At 47.7% G+C, this 22,002-nt stretch overlaps 1 protein-coding gene across 2 annotated transcripts; it reads left to right on the forward strand.

Moving 5' to 3' along the window:
* Window positions 1-266: 266 nt before the first annotated feature.
* Window positions 267-17,986, forward strand: EIF4E2 (eukaryotic translation initiation factor 4E family member 2). Of its 2 annotated transcripts, XM_051781261.1 has the most exons (8): window positions 267-362; window positions 1,069-1,183; window positions 2,444-2,578; window positions 4,902-5,006; window positions 7,170-7,322; window positions 7,414-7,550; window positions 14,948-15,026; window positions 17,508-17,986. In XM_051781261.1, exons 1-7 carry the CDS (start codon window positions 343-345, stop codon window positions 14,991-14,993), a joined length of 711 nt encoding a protein of 236 aa, XP_051637221.1. In that variant the 5' UTR covers window positions 267-342; the 3' UTR covers window positions 14,994-15,026; window positions 17,508-17,986. The 2 variants fall into 2 exon arrangements, with proteins under 2 accessions (XP_051637221.1, XP_051637222.1); XM_051781262.1 differs by lacking the exon at window positions 14,948-15,026.
* The last annotated feature ends 4,016 nt before the right edge of the window (window positions 17,987-22,002 follow it).

The raw sequence follows: 22,002 nt of genomic DNA on the forward strand, positions 1-22,002 counted from the left end.
AAATTAATTGTACGAATAATTTGTGAAGCTGCTTTACAAATCACGAGGCTGCAGCCTGGGGCCAGCCGCGCCACACCCAGCATGGCAGCTTTATTTTCCCCGCGCCACACCCAAGATGGCGGCCACGACCCAGCGCCACACCCAAGATGGCGGCCCTGCCCTCAGGGAAGGTCCCAGCAGGGTGTTCCCTCCCCGCCCCGCCGTGCGCTGCACTGACGGCTCCGGGGGGAAACGCGGGCGGCTGTGTGCCCGCTGGCGGAAGCGGCGGAAGGTTTTGGCTGCCGGACCCAGCGGGGCGGAAGTCGCTGAGGCGGACGGGGGTGGCGGCGGTAGCGAGCGACGATGAACAACAAATTCGACGCGTGAGTGTCGCTCCTGGGCCCCCTGGTCGGCCCCCGGCGCGGTGTCCGCATGGCTCCGTGCCCCGCCGGCGCCTCCCGCCGCTGCCCCGGCGCCCCTCGGGCCAGACGCGATGAGTCACGGCGCCGCACAGCCCCGTCCCTGCAGCCGGGGCCTGGCCCGGCCCCGAGGGGGTGCGGGCCCGAGGGCTGGGGGCCGTGAGACAGCGGCCGTCCCGCACCGGGGAGCCGCGGGCTGCCTCGTGGTCCCGCTTCGCGCTCGTCTTTCCCGGCGTTTGGCAGGGAGTGGGCGGGCGGAAAGACTCGTGGGGTGCCGGGTGTGTGCTCGCCTGTGCCGTGCTGAGAGGCGTGGGGAGCGGGGTGGGCGAGTCAGCAGAGTTACAGAGTTACAGTGACAGCTCTTCGTGTGGTCCCTCCCTAACAAGTCGCTGGGGTTTTCTCTGGCAGGTCAGTATCAGTAAAAATTACTTGAGTTTGTTCTAAAAAGCTATTTTGTTGCTGTCTTTAGCTAAAAAGTGTGTTCCCAAGATGCCTGTGATGGGCGCTGGCCATGCCAGGTAGAAGTAGTTTTTGCTGTGTGGGCTGTCAAGTGCAGGTTCCCAAACGCTGGGGGCCCTTGTGCCACAGAGGAGCTTTGGAGCAGAGGTTGGTGTGAACTTTCCCAGCTGTGTGGTGCCAGACTGGCTTTCTTTGTCCTTTCCTTTACCAGATTGAAAGATGATGATAGTGGAGACCATGACCAGAATGAGGAGAATAACACACAGAAAGACAGTGAGAAGGAAAAGAATGATCGGGAGAAGCCACAGAGTACTACCAAGAGGAAGGTATGGTGCTGCCCTCTGCAATCAGTCCACTGCCCGAGCATGATGTGCTAGAGAGTCAGCCCTCAGTTCAGGAATAAGGAAAATATGTCTAGGAGGGCTGTGGTCTCTTAATGCACTGTTACTGCTGTGATGAAGACAGAGGCTATGTTAGACTTTCACAATTTGATGTAGCATTTGGAGGTCTGTATTCTGAAGGGTGAATGCTCCCTCCACAAACGCAGCTAGTAGTCTGCCAGGCTTTTGAACAGGAATGAGAAATAAACCTTTATTTTCCACCAAAAAAATTTTGAAAGAGGGTGTTGGGAGAGGACTGGTTGACAGGGCACTAGAGGCTTGCAGTTGGTTTACCCAGCGGTGATGAAATAACTCATAAGATGTGTCTCTGTGTCTGTATTGTAGCATTATCAGGAAGGCATAGGGCGTATATCTGTTCTGGTTTGGGGTTTTTTTAGTCTTGTTTTTAGGAAAGCTGCTCTGTCTAAAGTAATGCAATCCTTGTAAACTTGCCATAGCAAGAGGAGAGGAGGGATTCAAGCCCGGGCAACCTGTAACAGTATCAAGTGATAAGGGCTTTGGTTGGGTTTTTCTCTGTAAGTTTCGACTCTTGGGTAATAAGCTCTCATTAGCCTCTTTTGTGATCATTAGAAGTCTTTTAAATCATTAATCAGTGCTTTGGAAATGGAAAAGTGATCGCTGCCCACTGCTGGTGATGGGTTCTGCCAAAGCTGACATAACGAGTTCCAAGATTAATTCTCCCAGAGCACTGGGGTGTTGGTTGCTTAAGGCAGTTGGTGTCACCAAAGACTTATAATTGCTTTTGAATCATAGATTAGTGTAAGTAGGGTTTGTCCTTCCCAGAGGGGAAAAGTGTTTTGTTTTATTTTTTCTCAATTTGGAAAAGCTCTTGCATTGCCCTTTCTAGTTTGTCATTTTTTGCCTTGGAGACAGTTAAGGACTAAAGGGAAATTCAGTAGTGCTGCCTCTAATAGTTATAACTGTCGCTTTTGTTGTGATGCTCTGCTTGGTTAAGTTATTCTTTCCTTAGCCACCCCTGCACTGCAAATTTCCAATATTTCTGAACTAGCCTAATCGTTAGGCTGTTTTGGGCAATTAAGAGAGACAGAATTTTTCTGTAAGAACGAGGATCAGTTTGTTTATAGAACAGGAACATGTGGACTTCTGATGCTGTGGATGTAATTTTTCCCCTTCCCCTTTTAGAGGACCATGTCAGGGGTAAGCCAGGCTCTTTCTGTCCTGCAGGCTGTTGTTCCCGGGCCAGCTGAGCACCCCTTGCAGTACAACTACACCTTCTGGTACTCCAGGCGAACGCCCGGGCGGCCCACGAGCTCCCAGAGCTACGAGCAGAACATCAAACAGATCGGCACCTTTGCCTCCGTGAGTACACCCCTGTTGTGGCTGGCTCAGCCCCTGTGTGAGGGGTGGGGGTGTGCACACACAGGCTGTGCTCTCGCTGTCAGGAGCAGGGGGGAGTGATGTGCCAAGACTTACAGATGAGCTCTTGAATTGCCTACAGCAGATGATGTGTCTTTAGCAGTTCTGCTCTGTGCTAGACCTCCGTGCCTGCAGTAATGGTGGCAGCTGGAATAATAATTGCAAAAAAAAGGGATCTCCCTTGTAGGTCAAATGTGCTGGCTAGAGCAGGACTGGACAGGCCAGCAAGAGAAGAAAGGAACAGCTTTTTTGGGTGTATGCGTGAAGCAAAGACTGTATAGTCCCCCTCATGCTTCCTGTATTCCCACCACAAAGACTGTGTTTGGATCAGGCATCTGACCTCTTGTACTTGCAAACACCTGGAGGCCTGTTGTCTGTCTGGAAGTGATGGACAAGGTGCAGTTTGGTGTTGCAGTGAAGTTCATTAAAAGGCAAACTGCTCTCCCTTTCCTCTTACATTCTTTGTGGTTGTTTATTCCTGGCATAAATTTGAGTGTGTCCTTGAAAGGCAGTGTTGGCTTGTTGTACAGTACTGGGAATGCAAAACAGTCACGAAGAGCCCAAGATATATAAGCAAAATATGTCTCCCTTAAAATACTATTCTCAAAGTCAGGAAGTCCGTTGGCTGTTTTCTTTCTTGTTTGTTTTTTTTTTTTTTTCCTTTTTTTTTGATCTGGTAGTTGTCGAGTTTTTTCAGGGTCTCTTGTAAATGTTGATTTTGACCCTCAGTACATATCTTCTGTAATGGGAGAATTTGTAAAAATACCCCTTTATTCCTTCTGGAGACTGCATAAAAATATGCCCGTCAGAGCGGCTGAGTTGTGGTGTTGTATCCACAGAGGATAAGAGTGGGAAGAAGAGCCTGTTGTTGTGGATAGTTGCTGCTCTTATTACCCTGCATGAACAAGTGCTTTCAGTTCAGTGAATGAAAAATGCAGCTACTGCATGATGATCTAGTAATAACTTCTCAGTCTGTTAAATCAGTGTAGACTTAACATTGATTTTTAGCTCCCTAGAGGAAAAATGTCACATATTCTTTTGTCTGCTCTTTGCTGCAAAGAATTTGTGGGTGCTGTTGTAGGCTGGAAGTGCTGTAGTTGTCAGGATGGAGAGATTCTGGCCAGCAGAGTTGATAATGTGTTTGGTCCTAAATTCTGTTTAAGGAGAAGGAAGAGCAACCTTCAGAAGCAATTACCTGAGCTAAGTCTGGGTTCAGATTTGTTCATGGCTTCTTTAGAAAGCTCTAAAAGCTGTGAAATGTGAACCACTAGAGGGCATGTGCCCCCGTTCTGGGAGTGCAGTTTCCACACGGCATTTGGATGTGTCTGGCAAAAACAGATTGCTTCTGACCCCTCCTCAGCCTTGGTTCATAACTTTATTGTCTATAAAAGGGATGACAGAGGTCAGAGATTGGAGCAGAATTCCAACTGCAGACCGAGTCATTAAGGTCTCTGAAAAAGTACTTGGGGTGGTGTCTGGCCCCTCCAGCTGCACTGCTGGTCTGCTTAATAGCTATTGTCTTAAATGAGTAGAGTCCTCTTAAACTATGGAAATTAGTATAATGTCTTCCATTTCTTGTTTTGTTTTAAAGATGTATTTCTCTAAAATCCTTTTTTACCCAAAGATTCTCAAAGGATAAATGTTATTTTTAAGAATTATAAAAGATAACTGCCTTTCCTTGCAGTCAGATTGTCTGACCCAGGGGTGCCAGAATGGAACTGCTCAAAGTGAAGTGGTCCAAGTGTACAGATCTTAAACTACCACCAGAGGATGTATTTTGTCTTAAAATCTGGATACAGTAAAATTAAATTTAAAAAATGTCTCATTTGGATGCTCCTGCAGTCTCCATGGTCACAGAGAGCAGTGGTTATGCAGGGTAGAGAGGCTTGGCTGTAGCTGATGCATTTGACACATATCCAGTCGTTGAAAGTTTGGGCAGTAGGATTTACAAGATATGGAATTGAAACTGTTCTCCAGAGCAGCTGTTATCTTAGCATGGATTTCTTCAGACAAACACCGTGTGACTTTAGAGGCACTTGTTGAATGTTTCAAATGGTGATCTGGGAATGGAGCCAGTCAGAAACAGGCACCCAAGCTCTGATCCTACTACTGCCTTCTGTGTTTCCTAATCAACACCCTTGTGACAGGAGAGTACAACAGAAGAAGGGACTCTGGCCAGCTGGTGGAGAAATGGAAGCCTGTTTCTGTAGGAATCTGGACTGTGAACAGTTTGAGCAGCCTCATTGTGTGGTTCCTGTTGTTGCAGGTGGAGCAGTTCTGGCGGTTTTACAGTCACATGGTACGTCCTGGGGACCTGACAGGCCATAGTGACTTCCATCTTTTCAAAGAGGGCATCAAACCCATGTGGGAGGTGAGTTGGAGCTCTCATTTCTGCCTGGATATTTTCCCAGAGTATTTTGGAGGGAACCTTCTACAGTAGAAGGACTCTTGTCATTAAATGGCACTCCACTGGCTTCTTTTGGGTGCAGTCCTTTCTTCAGGGTTTCCTGTTAACTTGTCCCGAGAGGTCTGTCCCATGTGACCTGGCAGTCCTGGGACATGCTGCCAGAGAGGGAACGTGTGGGATTTGCTGGTTGCCACCCCCCACAAAGGTTGCTGAACATCTTTGCCTGTGGGTCCAGAGGGTCTCTGGGCAGTGTTGCCTGGACCCCAACTAAGCTCTGTGCCTCCCAATGCAGACACTTGCCCCTTAGTGCCTCCAGTGACACCAGTGCAGGCCTTTCCTCTAGAAGGGCTGGACCTGTCTAAGTGGAATTCAACAAAGCTTATAAAAACCAACCCTCCTTTTTCAGTGAAGGAAGGCAGAGGTGCATGTGGTTAAAAGCCTACAGTTGCACATAGAGCTGGAAATGGAAAGACAACTTAGCGTTTTATTTGCCTTTTTTTTTTTTTTTTTGTGTTCCAGGGCACTGAGTTTGCTTCTATTCCTGTCCAAATCTGTTAAAAAAATTTAAAAAAATCTTGGCCCAGCAAATCATTCTTCCAGTTCCTGGCCTGCTCCCAGCAGTGACCAATAGCATTCACAATATGAGGATTTTATGTGTTGCTCTGAAGTACCTAATTATACTGCTTGGTCCTGAGAAATTTATATGTGACCCTTGTTGGCAATTATTTTAAGCAAGGTGTTTTATAGCCAGTTACTGCAAATACAATTTATATAAAACGTTTAACCCTCTTTGGACTCCTGGTGATTCAGCTGCTCTGATAATGTGTCAACCAGAGAGTCCACAAGTTAATGATACCAGGATTTCTATAAAGCATTTCCCTGTAGCCATTTTAAGATGGAGGTGGAGAGATTCTTTTGTTTTTGTTTTTTTTACTTGTGGCCCCACTCGCTTCTTGTATTTCTAGAAAAGGACCTGGGATCTTACTGCTGGCCTTCCCTTTGCTGCACGGTTTGTAGGGCTTTGTTTATGCTTTTTCTCTTCCGAACCGGTCCTTAGTTATTCTCACTTTTGTAGGCACATATGTGTCTGTATGTCGCTGATCTTTTTCTGCATCCATCTGTGCCTTTTCTGGTAAAGTCAGAAGCACTAAGCATAATGTTCCCTGGTGATTTACTGGGCTGCAGATCATTGTTATTCTGGTAAAGGAAAATCAAATGCTTGACTGAACTGAAGCTTGTTTAACCTGAAAGAAAACTAACAGTAACCATAAAGCACATGATACAGCATCTGTCTTCCAGTCACTGCTCTCTTTGTAGTCTTGAACCTGCTTAAACCACCTTTGAGATATTTAGAGGAACATCACTCTCTCTTCTGATGCCCATTAGTCATTGTGGAAAGCTTGAAGAGTTAAACCCAACTCCCAGCTTAAAGGCTAAAGTGTGATGTTCACGACTTGGAAAACAAGGACATTTAACTGAAAGTAGTTTGCATCCCATGGGAGTATGTCACATTCCCAGTACTTGTGTTGTTTTGGATGGCTGCTGTCCTGCTTTGAGGTTTGTCTGGAGCCGATGCCTTCCCCTTTCAGTGCAGGCTTTAGCACATATATGAAAACTAGGAGTCAGGTGAATGCTGCCATTATTAAGTTTATCTACTTTTTGCTTGCTTTTAAATATCACTTTGCTAACTCTTTCCTGGGCTTCTATGTTCTGTGATGAGGGATTTCTCCTGTTTTACAAGCAGAACTACATATACAGGGAATTAGACAATTGGGGAATCAGTTTTAGGAATAGTTTTAAGGTCCTTTCCTCTGGGTCTGTGTGTAGATTGGTAGGCTGGTGTTAGTCTATGCTAGTGAGATAAAAACACTAGAGCTCAAGTCTTCAGCGAATAGGGCTTTGGAATGCTGAGAGCCATTGTTTCGAATACTTTGTATTCAAAGTAAGTCTTTTGCCTCTGTCTCTGCTTGTATGGGGGAGAAGTGAAATGCTTTTGCTTGAAAATACCTCCGTTCTGTCCCTTGCCCCACCCAATCAATATCTGCTCCTATTTGTGGCTCTGCTGCCTTATGGGTAGCAGAAAAATAGCTCGAAGAAAACAAATCAATTTCTTGCCCCTCTTCCTAGGATGATGCCAACAAAAACGGTGGTAAATGGATTATCCGTCTGCGGAAGGGCTTAGCGTCACGATGCTGGGAGAATCTCATTCTGGCCATGCTGGGAGAACAGTTTATGGTGGGGGAAGAAATCTGCGGGGCGGTCGTCTCTGTCCGATTCCAGGTAAGTGCTTTTGAGGGCTGGCACATGCTCCCGTTTGGCAGGGCTGCAGCAAGTGCATCCACCTGCTCACCCCTCACGTGCTGTTCCGCAGGAGGACATTATCTCAATATGGAACAAGACAGCCAGCGACCAGGCCACGACAGCGCGGATACGCGACACGTTACGAAGAGTGCTCAACCTACCTCCCAACACCATCATGGAATACAAAACCCACACCGATAGCATCAAGTACGTGTGGGGACAGGGGGGGTGCTGCAGGTCGCACGTGTTGCTTGAGTCAGCGCGGGTGGCAGGGACTGAAAGAAGTGCTCGTGTGCGTTAGGGCTGTTCCCTGCAAACAGCAGCAGTTGTTGCCAGCGCGCTTTGAAAGCCAAATACCTGTGTTGTTATCGTGCTGTTATTAGGGACATCTGGTTCTAACAGCAAAACCTTATTTTTTTAAGTGTGTAGTCCAGGGGTGTTTCAGCAATCCACCCAGCCTGTCACCTGGGTGATGGGCAGCCCAGGGTGGGACTGTGGCCTGATGTATTCAAAGACAAGATTGCAGTGGGGGGGGGGGACGAGATCATTTGAATAAAAAGAGATTCTGGGGAATAAAGTGCGGAAGCTAACGGGGATTTATAGTGCCATTAGACTTATAAATGGTCTTGGGAAAGTGCTGTGTGAATTTACAGTGCTGTACAAATGATTTCTAATCATAATAAACGTCGTATATTAAGTCTTCCAGGCCCTGGTGACAGAGGCTCTTTAACAAGACTAGAAGATCACGGTACACAGAGAGGACAGCTGTATTTTTAAATAAATGTGTTATAGCTTACCATACCAGGCCATTCAGGGTGACTTTTATTTTCCACAAAGTGACGCAAAATTGCATATATAGGTATTAGTTAGAGGTGAGTTATGTAATTTTTTTTCTTAAGTTTTATAAACCAATACACTGATTAGGTCATATTGGTTCAATTAACACTTGAAAAGGTGCACCTGGAAGAAGTGAAACAAATTAATAAGACACTGATAGGGCAATGAGCTTTCTAATCTAGCTTGTAATCAGGGTGCCAAGTACTTTTCATGACTTCCTTTCATTATGGTGGCTTGTCGTTTCCACGTAATCACCCTGTCATCAGTGTGCTGTCAGACAGTTTGGTGACATCAGTCTTGGTTTTAGCAGACAGCTGGCTGCTGGCTGTGGCCAGTTTTGAGTGTGGGTAAATTAGTAATTATACAGAGATCTTGCTGGAACAGCCTCTAGGCATCGTGTTCCATGTGGCCCTCCCTCCTGAGTGCGTGGGAAAGAGGAGGGAAGGAGATGATTTTTTTCCATGACTTTGCCAGTAACATTTCTCATGCACTTTCTGCCAGGAGAGGGCACTATGGACTCTCTGTCCATGTTGGGAAATAGCAAAGTGCTCTCGTGGACACACAGCAGAGTATTTTACTCTTGTTCAGCAGCAGCAGACTGCAGACTGGTGATGCGGCTTTGTGGTGAGAGGAAGGTGGTGTTTGACTTCTCTAAGTCTCTGTGGGGAAAGCTGTGTATGGAGCCAGCTGTCCTAAGTTGTTGTGGTGGTTCATGTAGCAAGTGTAGAATGGGAATGTTGTGGCCTTTCTCTTTTACATTATTGCCACCAGCACTTTATAGCACAGAAAAGGCTGCTGTAGCAATGTTTGTAACTGGTAGGTTACAAACTGGCAGGTGTCAGGCCTTGAGTGATGGTGCATCCAGCAGTGTGGCCTTATTTCTCTACACCAGTGTAACATGGTGTGCTTTCTGCCCTCTCTTCCTGCATAGCATCCAAGCTTCATTTTGTGTTGCTGACGTATGGTGCAAAATGAGCTTGTGTGAGAATAACAGGTGTTTGGGGTATCAAGTTTAGTAGTTCAGATTACAGCTGGGAGCAGTTCTTAAACAGAGGCCAACTGGCTCGTCTCCCACTCATTCTTCTGTGGGTAGGAGGGTTAGACAGAAGCTGGTTTGATGATGTCCTAGTCAGGTAGATCTAAGCAATTAACCTTTTGCCATGTAGGGCATAAAAAAAGCCCCTTTTTTCCCATTGCCTCGCTTGAGCTGCAGCAGTCTGATTGCAGTGCTGTCCAACATCCCCTTCAAATGGCACTGGTGTAAATTCAGAGCAGAACTGCTGTCAGTGGAGTTTCTGTGTAGTGATGCACAGACTGACCTCTTATGCCTCCCTTGCCTGGTACCAGCAGGCAGCAAAGGGGCAGCAGCTGCAGAGAAGTGACGGTGGCTGCTTTGTGACAGAGAAGAGCAGGACAGCCCCAGCTTTCAGTCTGACTCTGCTTGGCTTCTCTTCATGTCATTAAGGTTCTCTCACTAATGAAGAATCTCTTGTGTAACTAGTTCTATCCTCCATAAAGTCTGGCTCCTTTTCCTCACCCATCTATCAAGCCCTGTTGAAATACTGTCCGTCATGAATAAACTCCACTTATGCTGCACATGTACCATGTGATTTATGACTCGGGAGGGCTTTCTAGCCAGCACTCTATATTCACACTCTGGCTGTGTTTCATGAAAAGCTCTAATGGAAGAGCTGTGCTGTAGGCTTTGTCAGGGCTGCCTTTTGAGGGGGGGGCTTGTGGCATTTTTCATTTGTATGGGCTGCATCTCTCCACTAGAGCTCTGCTCATGTGCAGGGTTTGATTGGCATTGATTGTGCTTCAGGGAAGGGAGCATGCTTAGCAAGAAAAGAGCAGGCGTTTCTCAAAACCTTGACTTTTAGGTGGTGAATTGACCTGGATTAGCTTTTGACACACTGTAAATGAACACTTCTGTAGAAATTACTAGCATGCCCCTCACTGTGGAACCTGAGCCCTGTGTTTCAGGTTTTATATATTCCTTTTGTGATGATGCATTTCATATTAAATCATTTTTAGACACCATTTTTCATGAGTTGTCAGTGAGGCTGCAGCCCCTTTTGTTTCAGAAAGCAGCAGTGCTGCCAAGTGGCATCTGAAAAGTACCTGTTGCATCACAGCTTTTCCAAGGAGCTGTTCTGCATTCTGTCCTTCCAGCTCTCAGTGATGGGGCTTGTGCATTTAGCTAGATAAGCAGATCTTTCATTGCAATTTTCCTGTGTTTGTCCTTTCTCTTGCTTGTGATATTGACAAGCTGCCTAAATCCCAGCGAGTGGAAGGGTCAGCTTAGTCTGTATGAATTTCCAATCTTGCTAGGAGAGCTAGAACAATCTCTTGGACTCTGTTTAATTCCAAGGGATTTATAGTACCTTAGACGTTACAGTGCTGAGCACCTGAAGAGTACATATGTGACATTTTGTGGGCTGCCTTGTTTCAGTAGCAGGAGAGAAGTCACTTCTCTTTGTTCCCTCAGAGGTGAACTGAGAGAGGTGCACAAGGATGCAGTGAACCAATTCATGGGTTCTGTTCATCAGCGTTGTTAACCTTGGAGGTGACATGGTCCAGAAGTGACGGTGGGTTATGGACAGTGGTACTTCCTGTGGTTTGGAATTAAAGAAAAAAACCCCAACCTCTTACTGCCATAGGAGGGGCACTGTGCTTTTTTGAAAGCAGGATGTTTCCAGGCACAGCCTGGCGATGTCTCACTGAAGCCACTGAAAACAGTCAGGTGTCTGTAGTCAGTGAACTGCAGTTCGGAGAGGGGTGGAAGGGAAGTGAACACTGTATTATTTGACTTTTGAGCACTGCAGCATGAAGTTCTTGTCTGTCTTGCATACACCTTTGCCCTGCCTGAGGTAATCAGATTAGCCTTTCTTTTCTGCACTGATAACTGTGTGGTCAGTGACCATCTCCTGTGGTGAGAGCTCTCACCCGCAGCACCATCCAGGAATCCCAGGCAGATTCAGCAACATTGCTTCCTATACCAGGAGGGAGCAGACCAGTGGCCATCAGCAGGCTGCCACTGAGAGGGCTGGTCCAGAAATGTTTTGGTTGCTGTGTGACGTTATGGATCGTCCTGTCAGCTCTAAAGCAAGGCTGCTTTTTCTGAAAACAAAGCTTCAGTTATTCGTAAGTGCCTGCTGCAGTGAGAGCTGAGCAGGGTATAAAACTATCCTTTCCTTTCAAAGTCACCACTGATAACTAATGGGATGGCTCGAGTAAATGAGAAGAATAGTTGATCTTAATAGAGCTGGCACTGGGTTCATTTCACTGCAGGCAGTTGGAGGAAATGGCCTCAGACTGTTTTAGCTACCAAACAAGCAGATACCCTATGAAGGGAATAAGGGTGTGGACTGTAAGAAGACCACAGGGTTGAGGTTCTCAGGACAAAAACAGTGAGAAATGACAAAAAACGTGACAAGGAAGAGAAATACCCGTGGAAGTGGCAGAAGTTGGGCAAGAAGATCAGTGTTTGTGAGACAGTCAGCTGGTGGTAGAGTTCTTGTGAGGTCTCCCTTGTCACAGCAGAGTACAGCTAATTCTATAACTGTTATGGTTTTATAGCACTGGTTTCCATTTGCTTGCCAATTTGCAAAACCTCGGGAGAACTCCTCAATATTGCTGTCCTGCTTGTGTCAGCTGTGCCTTTGACCGTGTCTTAAATGATGTGTGCAGGGTTAACCTTGTCTAAAGTTAGATGGTTGCCCAGTGGGACCCTTACACACTGTCTGATGCCTGTCAGGGAAAGGCAGGTTGCCTTGGGTCTTGCCAGTCTGGAGACCTGCATTTCACCCTCAATCCTTCAAGTCTGAGAGCAGGAATAAAATCCAGAGAAGAGCAGTGAGGTTCCAGATCTGATAGCTGTCCTCTTCTCCCGAGTCTTTGCAGTTCTGACTTAATTCATTTATCGCTCCATTCTCCAATTCCAGTAATGTTTCCAGGTGCTGCAAGTCTAAGAGCACTTCTATAGACCCGGACTTTGAATTGATGGATTCAGTGATTTATTCTCCATCACTCATAGTATGCTTTATTTAGAAGTGCATGACTTTGTGAAAGGCTTCCTTATCTTGGTGGCCTGTCTGTTACCAAAGAAGTGACAGTTCAGTTTTGTTCATTTGAAAGTCATGATGGCTTCTCTATTTGCCTTTGCTACAGATACTGCCAGGTAGGTGAAAGAATTATATCAGGCTAGGGGACCATCCTAGATTATTTTTTTTAAAAGCTGTTAGTCACAAAGTGTTTGTCTGGCTGTGAAGAAATCCCAAGGGGAGCACCTAGGAAGAGGCTGTGCTACCCTGGACACCTGCAGAGCGTAAGGAGTGGTCAGTGTGCTGGGAGGTTGCATGTGGGCTGCCAGAAGGATCAGACCTTCGTGCCTGTTGTGAGGTGGATGAGTGCACTATGAACTCTCTGAATCCTTTTTGAGCTGGGGAAGGAGATGGTGAGGAGCAGGGCTGCACAGGGAAATACTAAAGGGAAACTGCTATGACGTACAGATTGAAGGTGGTTGGAGAAAACAGCTAGTGTGGGTTGCACAATGGTGATTTGGAAAGTCCGTTCAAGTGGCTGTGACTGTTCTGTTCTTCCTCTTTTTGCTGGAGTCTTCCTCTTTTTTTTCTTTTTTCTTTTTTTGAGGAGATAGTGGCTCTTTTTTGCATTTTTTTTTCTCCAACTTACTTGCTGAGGATAAAGGGAGCCCTGCCTAGGTCCTGACCCTCGGCAGTGGGAAGTTTCAGCAGTTGTGGGTCAGGAATGAGTGTAGAAGAACAGCACTGGCTGGCTTTATTTAGCCTGCTAATGTTTCCATTTCCCATCTGTTCAGTGGGAATAATCTAAGTGTTGGGGATCAATTCACTGAGTATTTGATCGCTGCACAGACAGTACGGCAATAAGGTACTAAAAATGTCTATACATAAAAATAACCTCTTAGTCTCTCTGGCACTGTGCCTTTGGCATGTCACAGGTCGTAAAGATTCTGCCAGACGGACTGAACTGGCAGCCTTGCTGGGTGTGGGATGGAGAGCAGTTCACTCCGCTAGCATAGCTTAGGTACATCGGGGCGGACACATCCTGGTGGATTTTTTCAGTCAAGTCAGCAGATAGTTGGAGTCATTAGTGCTGTAATATGTATGGGGGTCTTGGCTTAAGAATTCTTGGCTGGATAAGCTTTTTCTCTGTGTCTGTGAGGACTTGGCAGATGAAGGACTGTGTGCATGATGTTATTGGGCTGTTGGAACAGGGAACTCCTTAGTTTGAAAGGGGTAATAAATTATTGATTATGTTGACAGATAATCTGCCCTTGTGTCCCTCCTGCTGAGAACAGAAGTTACAAGTTTGGGGAGGACTAAGGGACAGGAAAAAGAGAAGATGTGATTGTGGATGATGGGAATGTGGTAGAAATATGAGGCCTGGGAGATTGGGGGGAAGACATGAGGGTGGAGACCTTTTGACAAGGCTTGAGATGTGCAAAGCTTTCCAACCCATATTCAGCAGCTAAGAGGGCTTCATATCCAGAGTTTCTCTTCTCCCTAACTTTCTTCTGGAGAGAGACAGTTGTACCCACAGTGTCTCTGTGTTTATTTGGGCTATGATTTTGCTGGGAAAGAGCATAAGACACTGAGCTGCTTTTGCAAATGCTGATTTGGAGCTTGATTCTGAGGCTCAGGGAAGAGCCAGTCTGGTGGTCTGGTTTTGGCACAGATGCTGACTAACCCAGGGTTTCCATTTCTGGAATCTCCTCTTGTGTTGCAGTGGCCTGATGAGGCAATGCACAAAACAAAATGTGAGGTAGCTGGTAAGTACCAACAACAAAATCTGCAGAGTGATCTGAGTTTATGGTTGACCTGGGTTTACTTGAAGGTCCCTGCAGCTCCACTGGACTCTGTGGATTCGGAAAATGGCTTGGCATGTGCTGTAGGCATCAGTACTGTTTTGCTGGGCATGGAGAACTATGAGGTTCTTTGATGTCTCTGATCTCAGAAGGTAATAGTCATGTTCACATTAACCTCAGCATCTTTTCCCTGAGAGGGCTTTCAGTATGCTGCCTTTGTAAAACCGACAGCAATTTCTCAGTCTGCTAACTTCATCTATCAGTAACGTTCTCCACCAGGGAATGCAGCGTTAGGCCTGTCCCTCCAACTTACCTGAAAACATTTTCATTTCAAATGGCTGTGATGTTTTTATTGGGTTGTCATTAACAATGCAGGTTTACAATAGGAAATGAGACTCTCTAATAACAATTGGATTCTGCTGCCTGATTGAAGAATTTCGTAATAACTAAGCCATGTGGCATTAAAAGAAGCCCCTTTTGGGGGGATTACCTGCATATGCAGTATGTGGTAAAGCACGAGGCCAGTAACTGGCTGAGTTTAACCAGCCAAGGAACGTGATAATCCTCCAGGAAGATGTAACATTGGCTATTTTATTAGCAATAGGAAATGGATATTCCATTTGTGACTAGGAAGGTCATACCTGTCTCTGGGTATTAATGTGGCTTTATCACCAGCAGCCAGTGGGAACGCTTCATGTCTGTGCAGAACGCTAAAGCTGCCTCGCGCTGTCAGATGTTTGGCTGGGTTTTAAGGATGCTTCTATCCACTAGGGCTATCAGAGAATATTGCCTTGCTCTCTGAAGACAAGTGCCTTTCAAATGCCATTGAATGTTTCTGCTCTCGTTAAAAGTTAAGAAGCCTTTGATCTGAAGTGCTATTTTTTTGTTTTTTATTTCATTTTTTTTCCCTCTGGCTTGCCAGGGCCTGGGAGGAGTTTCATGGCCTGGTGAACAGCAGTGGCCGCTGATCGAACGCTCCCCCTCCCTCTGTCACACCCAGGGTAGGGCCTCATCTTTTTTCCTATGTGACTTCATAGCATACCTCTCAGCTTCCAACCTTCTTCCTGTGGGCTGGCACGTTCTCTTGCCTTATGGGCCTGATGGTGGGCCCACTGTGCTATTCGTTCTTTCTCAAAGATCAAAATGATTTTTTAAATTTATTTTTTTTGACCGGACCACCAGCATTTTATGTTGTGCTCTTTTGCTGGATGCTGTTTTGCTGATGTGTCCTTCCTCCGTGTGAGGCACTTGCATCCCAGACCTGGTCCCGGGAGGCTGAGAGGTATGTCTTCAGCTTGGGTGTGTTGCCTAGGGTTGACTGTAAGCAAGTATGGAGTGGTAAATGAATCCTAAGCACATCCAGGTGATGGACACAGAGAGACACCTAGAGCTTGACATACTGCCTTTGCTCTTAACAGTGGGTTGGAGCAGAGTAAATTAGTGGTCAATAAAAGCTTGTTTAGAAAGGACACAGAGTAGCTATTATATGTAGAAATAAGGTTGTGGGTAATGAGAAGACCACCAGCTACCGCTGGTAGTGGCAGCCAAGATGTGCAGAGAAAATAGCCAAGGTGAGCTCAGGGCAGTTGGGAGCCTTGTAGCTCGGATTGTTTTTCCCTTCCAGTGCCCACTTCCCTGATGGCAGGCCCTTTCCTTAAAAAGGGCCAGCAAGAAGGCTGGCCATGAGAGTTGCATTTGGTAGTAGCCAAGTGGGATCGCTGCACTGCCGAGTGCCAGAGCAGAGGAATCTGGTGGAAGGAAGCATTTACATTCCTGGGCAGTGGTATGTAGCTGCTCCAACACAGCTGAGCTCTGAGGAGCTCTCAAAACCTCCCCCAACAGTGTTGAGCAAGCAGTGTTCCCATAGCTTGCTCCAAACTCATGGGTGAAAATCTCTCTCTCTCCTCACAGGTTTGACTTTTTGTGAGGATCAGTGGTTGCAAAATGTTATACAGACCCTTAGCAGTGTTGCTATTGTTAGATGACATTCAGGTGACCTTCCAGAAGAGGAAACCAGCTCACTTGATGAAACGTCAGCCTCTGAAGGCAGTAAATGTGCCAAGGGTATAGGAAAGCAGTGGCAGAGTTGATTTAGCTCTCAGCTGTATTGGGTTGCCTGTGCTGAGCAAGAATGATCAGAGGGCCTGGGATACCCCAGTAAAGGCAAAAGAAGAGGAAATGTCCAAGAACTGACCAAAGTGTGCTGTCACGGGCGACAGATGGCAAGGGTGAAAGTCCAGTATGGGATAGAAAGCCAAACCACTGTTGCAAATTAACCAGAATTCAGTTAATGAATCCTGAATCATGTTCCCAAATGGCAGCACAGCCTACTTTGCTGGCAAGTGCAAAGGTGAACCCTAGTCTTCTGCAGATGGCCTCCAGCATGGTTTTTGCTGTCATGTCATACCAAAGTAACTTTTTTTCACTCTACAAAGTGTTTTTCACTTCCTTCTGCACTTCCAGCTCCCAAGCCCACCTCCTGGAGGTGTTCCAGTCTGCACTGTGCTGTGCTGGTACAGCTGCCGTGCAGCTCCTAGCAGCACACAAAGGTTTAAAGGATTTCACAGTCCTGCAGAGCACCTTGCTACTGAAGCTGCTGCCTTTGCTCTTCAGCCCAGCTCTGCCTGTTTGGTCTGGTTTGTGTTGGGGCATCCCAAGGTGTTTGGTTTGGGCAATTTACTGCTCTGTCCCTGTTTATGGGAATAGCTGCCAAACCTATCCTCTCAAAGTAATTGTAATTTCATTTGTTTCCAACACACCACCCTCTGTTAATGTGTAAATACACTTTGCCTGTTGCTGCTGCTCCGAGGCTGGCAGTGAGCATTCACACAGGTTTGTGTAACCCCATCTTCCATTGCTGCCCCATGCTGCAGGTCTATAGAGGAAGGCTGTAGACCAACAGTCTTTTCTTTGTCAGTAGCCCCTGTGACTCATGGCTGTACTCATGTGAGTAGAAGCTGCTGAAGAAACTCTTTTATTTAAACTTGAGAAAAACGCCCTTGTCAGATTAGATATTCTTTTAAGGTACTAGAGACCAGGGAGCTAAATTCGCTGACAGTATGATTAAATACGAGGGACAGAGGCAGGAAGAGGTTGGTCTGACGGTATATTTGTGCTCCAAGCAGAGTCCCTGAAATCAAATGTTTGGTAAGGAAGAGACTTTGCAAGTTGTTTAAACAACAGAATCCATCAGGGAGGTTGCCAGATTCTATTATATGCTTTGCTCACAGGAGATGACACTTCTTTCTTGTCATTGAGTGGGGATGAACCAGGATCTCCCGCTGTTCCAAGTGTTCTGGAGTGACAGGTTGACTTGTGTGAAAAGTCTCTAGTTAGGAAGCAGATCTACATAGGAGGTTTAATGAGCATTTGAGTGACATACTGGGATGGCAACACTGATAGCTTTGGTGGGTAGAATGGGGAGGTGCTGTGATCTGAAGGAATGCACATCTCTTAACCTCTTTCTTCTCTCTGTTTTCCAGGGATAATTCAAGCTTTCGAAACACAAAAATCACATTGTGAGAACAAGAGTTGGCACTAAGCTCCTCTCTCCATGTTGAAAGCACTGAGGGGTCTCTACCAGTGCCCTCGACCTCTGAAGGGACTCATGGGCCACTCTCGCACTCCTCCCTGGAGGAAGGATCCATCAAGCCCTCCAGCAGCGGTGACAATAGAGGCCGATTTTGTCTTACACAAACTTTTTTTAGCAGTGGGGCGGGAGGCCAGCCTTTCAATTAGCAGCGTGCCCTTGGGGCCGCATCTTGCAGCACTTTCCTCTCTTTCTCTACATGGCATGCAGGATCTCTGGGATTCTGCCTCAACATCAGAGCCTTTTGCTGAGGGATACCAGTATTATAAATCTCTCTGCAGCTGGGCGGAGCATCCCAGTTGAGAGTCAGCCCTGTGGTTTTCAAATGCCCCTTTTCAGTTCTGCCAATAAATTATTGGGTCTCTTTGTTTCTTTCAGTCTCTTTTTTTTTTGCTCTGTCTGAAATTTGGTGGAGTGATATTTCTGTAGGCAAATCCACAGGCCTGCTTCTGCAAGCTCCATAAAGCATCTTCCCCTGAGCTGCCCACCTGCATGAAGCTGCAGAGCACCCCAAGTGCAAGTGGTGGCCAAACTTTGCTGTATTTGTGGAGTTATGTGAGCAGAGGCGTTAGAGATGTACCATCTTGCTTAAAAAAATGAGATATTTGCTTTGTCTTTACCTCTTCTTCATACTCCTGGGTTAGCAGTGCCTTACTTGTTGGGAAGAGGGATCTGAGCTTCCTTAAACTAAGACAAAGAGACGTTTGGTGTCAGTTGCCTTGACTCTGGCTGTTGTGATGGAGAGCCAGCAGTGCTGCCCTGTGCTGGATCCAGGGAAAGGCTGAATTTGGGCCAAGCCTGTTTCTGGGGTGCACTGGGGTTTGCAAGTCTCTGGCCACTTGGGAAACTGGGCCCCCACTGGGTGTAGCAGGAGAGGGGGATGGCCCAGGCTGCTGCTCATAGCTGCGTGACAGCTGTGACCAGAACAGGGGTTGTGAGTGACCCCCTGTCCTCTGGGGTGAGGCTGGAATGAGGGGTTGTTGCCTGGAAAGCCAGCATGGCTGCAATTTGGATGCCACGAAAACAATAGGAGCTAATTATTTCCTCTGATTCTGCTTGACTACAACACTAATTGTACTCATTAACAGCTTCAGCCTTTTCCCCTTTTCCTTGGGGAATCGCACAATTGCCTTTCATTTTTAATAGAGCCTTTGCATTGGGCCCAGGAGGGGAGTCTGCAACCAGTGCTGGGGCACATCTCCTGCCCCACGTGCTCTGCACAGTCTCCCAGGAGAAGGGGCTGCTTGGGCCAGTTTGGTCGTGACTGCGGAACTATCAGCCCATGTCTGGGACAATTACCAGCCTTGGGGACTGAGAGACCTTCAGCCTCATGACTCCAATTGCAAATTCCTTGTCTTACTACTGAAGTCTAGACTGAAAACAGCCAGGACTGGCAGAGAAAGCAGTCTAAAATATTCAGCCTTCTGAAGGCTTTGTTTTCTGCATTGAGGGTGTCAGTCCTAGGCTGTCTCTAGAGACATTCAGCACTCTGACAGCAGTGACTAACTGCTCCCTGTGGTCAGGCACTTGGCATCTGGCTGTGTTCCCCAAGCTGTGGTGGCATCCCTCTCCATGTTTCTTGAGACCCCATGGTCCTGTTCCTGCTCTTGCCACTTGTTTGTCACCAGCTCTCAACCAAATGCTCTTTTTGAGGCACAGTTTGTTTTCCCTGCTGCGATCAGGTATTACTACGGCTGCTACTTAAGATTCCTTTTAAATACAACTCTCCCCTGCTGCTCTCCAGTATTTGTTAGGGGGGATTTAGTTGTAATTACATTTTGGCAATCTAAGCAAAAATAGCCTTGCAAGGCAGGGCTGAAATACTAGCTGCAGGCTCCTTTATTCACAGCACATTTAGCTTCTTGCAGATGGCATCACTTGGAGCTTTAGTGCCGTTGTTGTGCCCAGCTGCGTGTCATGTCCACCTCTGCTATTTCATGTACTCCCCCACTTCTCGCTTCTGATGCCCCGTGTCTAAGCTGGTGCTGATGAGTGCAGGCTTGCTATTAAATCTGAAAGTGCTGCGGTCCTGCTGTGCTTGCCTTCAAATAGGCTTTGTGAGTGAGCTGTGGAAGAGCCCTTCTCTGGGAGGCTGTTCCTCTCCTCCCACTGCCACTGTGGTTGAGATTTGGAGGAACTCAGCAGTGGTTCCTGTTGCTCAGCCTTGAAGGGAGAGAGCTGGCTGGGCGTGGAGTTTGTCCTCTTTAAGGCTACAACTTTTCCAGAGATCAGGAGGAAAGCAGTGTTTGATCAGTGCCAAGCACCAGGTCTGGTACCTCCTATGGCCTGGAGGGGAGGGGAGCCAAACTGTTTTTTGAGCAGGACTTTTGGTTTGTGGTCTGCTGTGTCCTGCTAATAAGAGCGGTGAAAATACAAGCATGGGGTTGCTTGGGAGGGGAGGGAGCTTCCATCAAGCTCTAGAAAAAGATTTCAGGTCCTCTTCAGTCAGGAAGGAAGTTTCTAGCCACGGGAGCCTCAAATCTGCAGTGAGTCAGGACCTTCCCTGCTTTCCTTATCCCAAAGGCTTTGTACACCCTTAAATTTCCTCAGATTCCTGCAAAGTGGCCTTTGGGAAAAGTGGAAGGGCTTTGAACCCCTTAGGGCTCTGGAGCCCAAAGAAGAGCATCTGCTTGGGCTCTTTTTTCCAAGGAGATGCTGAGCTGTGGTGGGCTCACAGGCCCTGGGTGTCTCTGGCTACAGCTGCTCAAGTGGGGACTGATGGCTCTTCCCAGCCCACAGAGAAAAAGGAGTCCCCAGTTTTGGAGGGGAGCAGTTGGGAAATGCTTGGAGGATCCTGTTGCCTTGTCTTAGTGCTTCCTGATGGAGTGTGGGCACATGAGGCTGATAATATGCTGGGGAGGCTTTTGTCTCTCTGCAACTCGCCCCAGCACCCTGCACCTGCAAGGTATTCCCTCACCAGATCCTGCAAGGCACATCTGCTGCCCGAGACCTGGGACATGCTGGCTGTTTCTCTGTTCTTATCTCTGGTGTGGTGATAAACCTCAGAGATCTCCTGAGGGCTTGGTAAAACCACTGCTTGGTAATGGTGGAGAGTGTGGTTTTGGTCACATGCTCTGGCAGGCTGGAAGAGCTCATCCATTTCCACTTGTGCTGTATGGACACACTGAAGCCTGAACTTGCTGGAAGAAGCAGCGTCTCTGTGGAGCAGGGAGAAGTAGAGGACAGTACCTGGCCCTGGAGGTTGGCAGCAAGGCAACAGGGACACGGGAATCAGTGGGAAATTGCCAGGCAAAGACAGACCAGAGCTCATTAATACTGCACCTTCTCAGGGACAGAAGGCCCAGGGGCTGCAGGTGTGCCTGGTGCTTTGGTTTGGGCAGCTTACAGAAGCTCCTGGCTCTCTTGGGCTGGGAACACTTGGCCAGGAGAGTGTCCCTTTAGCCACAGGAGTACTGTGCAGTGCCATCACTTTCCAGCAGGAGGTCTGTGGCTCAGAGCACAGTGCCCCAGGACCTGGTCACCTCACCTGGGTTGTGGCCACAGGGCTGCGCCCCCATGGGAGGATGAGGGCAGGACCCAGCCAAGGTTCTCTGGGCACTCCTGCCTACACTGGTGCGTGCCATCCCCACCTCCTTCAAGGTGCCAGCCTGGAGCACCGGATCCACCCAGTCTTGGTGCCCTGGGCACTACACATCTTGCAGGGATAGGGCAGGAAAAGCCACCCTGGAAAGTACACAGGCAGACTGGCACAGCCGGGGTATTTCTAGGCCATGACTAGGCTGCAGGTGTCCATGAGGTGATGTCTCAGCTATTGGGTATTTGCCTCCCTCCTCCATCTGTGCCTGCAAGGCCCTCAGCTCTGGCAGGCAGTGCCAGGAGCAGTTGCAGGCAGTAACCAGCTGGTTTTCTCCCAGCAGCAGCAGAGACAACTGGTACTGGGACTGTGAGGTGGATGGAGACACAGCACATCCCAGAGCCAGGCACAGGTGGTATGAGCTGGATCACAGAGGAGCAGATGCTGCTTGTCACCATTCCCAAGCTGACCTCTCTCATCTCCCCTGCCAGCAGGGACAAAGCCAGGGGGCCCTAGAGGTCACTGAGGGGTCTGGGGGAGATGTGGCATTGCTGGGGTGGGGGGAAGGGGCTGTGCTTGACAGAGATGATGATCCCATGGGGCAGGGAAGGCTGATGGGGTAGGAAGTCATGTGCTGGTGCTTGTAACAGGATGGATGCCAAGGGGTACACATCCCTGAGGAGGTTTTAGTGCCTGGTGGCCCAGGGTCTTCTCACCTCAAGCTACTTGCTAGGGATCAAGGACAGCACTTCATCTGTCCCAAGAGCCACAGCCAGGGCATAAATGGAGGGAGAAGTTAGCTGCCCCTAATCCCATCCTGGTTCTGCTGTTGCTCCAGAATGGGGGGCTGCAG

The sequence above is a fragment of the Manacus candei genome, unplaced genomic scaffold (genome assembly GCF_025592945.1).
Source record: "Manacus candei isolate 608988 ecotype Guabito, Panama unplaced genomic scaffold, ASM2559294v1 h1tg000015l, whole genome shotgun sequence".
NCBI lineage: Eukaryota > Metazoa > Chordata > Aves > Passeriformes > Pipridae > Manacus > Manacus candei.

Bases quoted from the DNA above. Each gene is read 5' to 3' on its own strand.
- EIF4E2 (XM_051781261.1), top strand. From the start codon at position 343: ATGAACAACAAATTCGACGC. The intron at 5,007-7,169 runs GTGAGTTGGAGC...CCCTCTTCCTAG, and splicing joins GCATCAAACCCATGTGGGAG to GATGATGCCAACAAAAACGG. The intron at 7,551-14,947 runs GTACGTGTGGGG...CTGGCTTGCCAG, and splicing joins ACCCACACCGATAGCATCAA to GGCCTGGGAGGAGTTTCATG.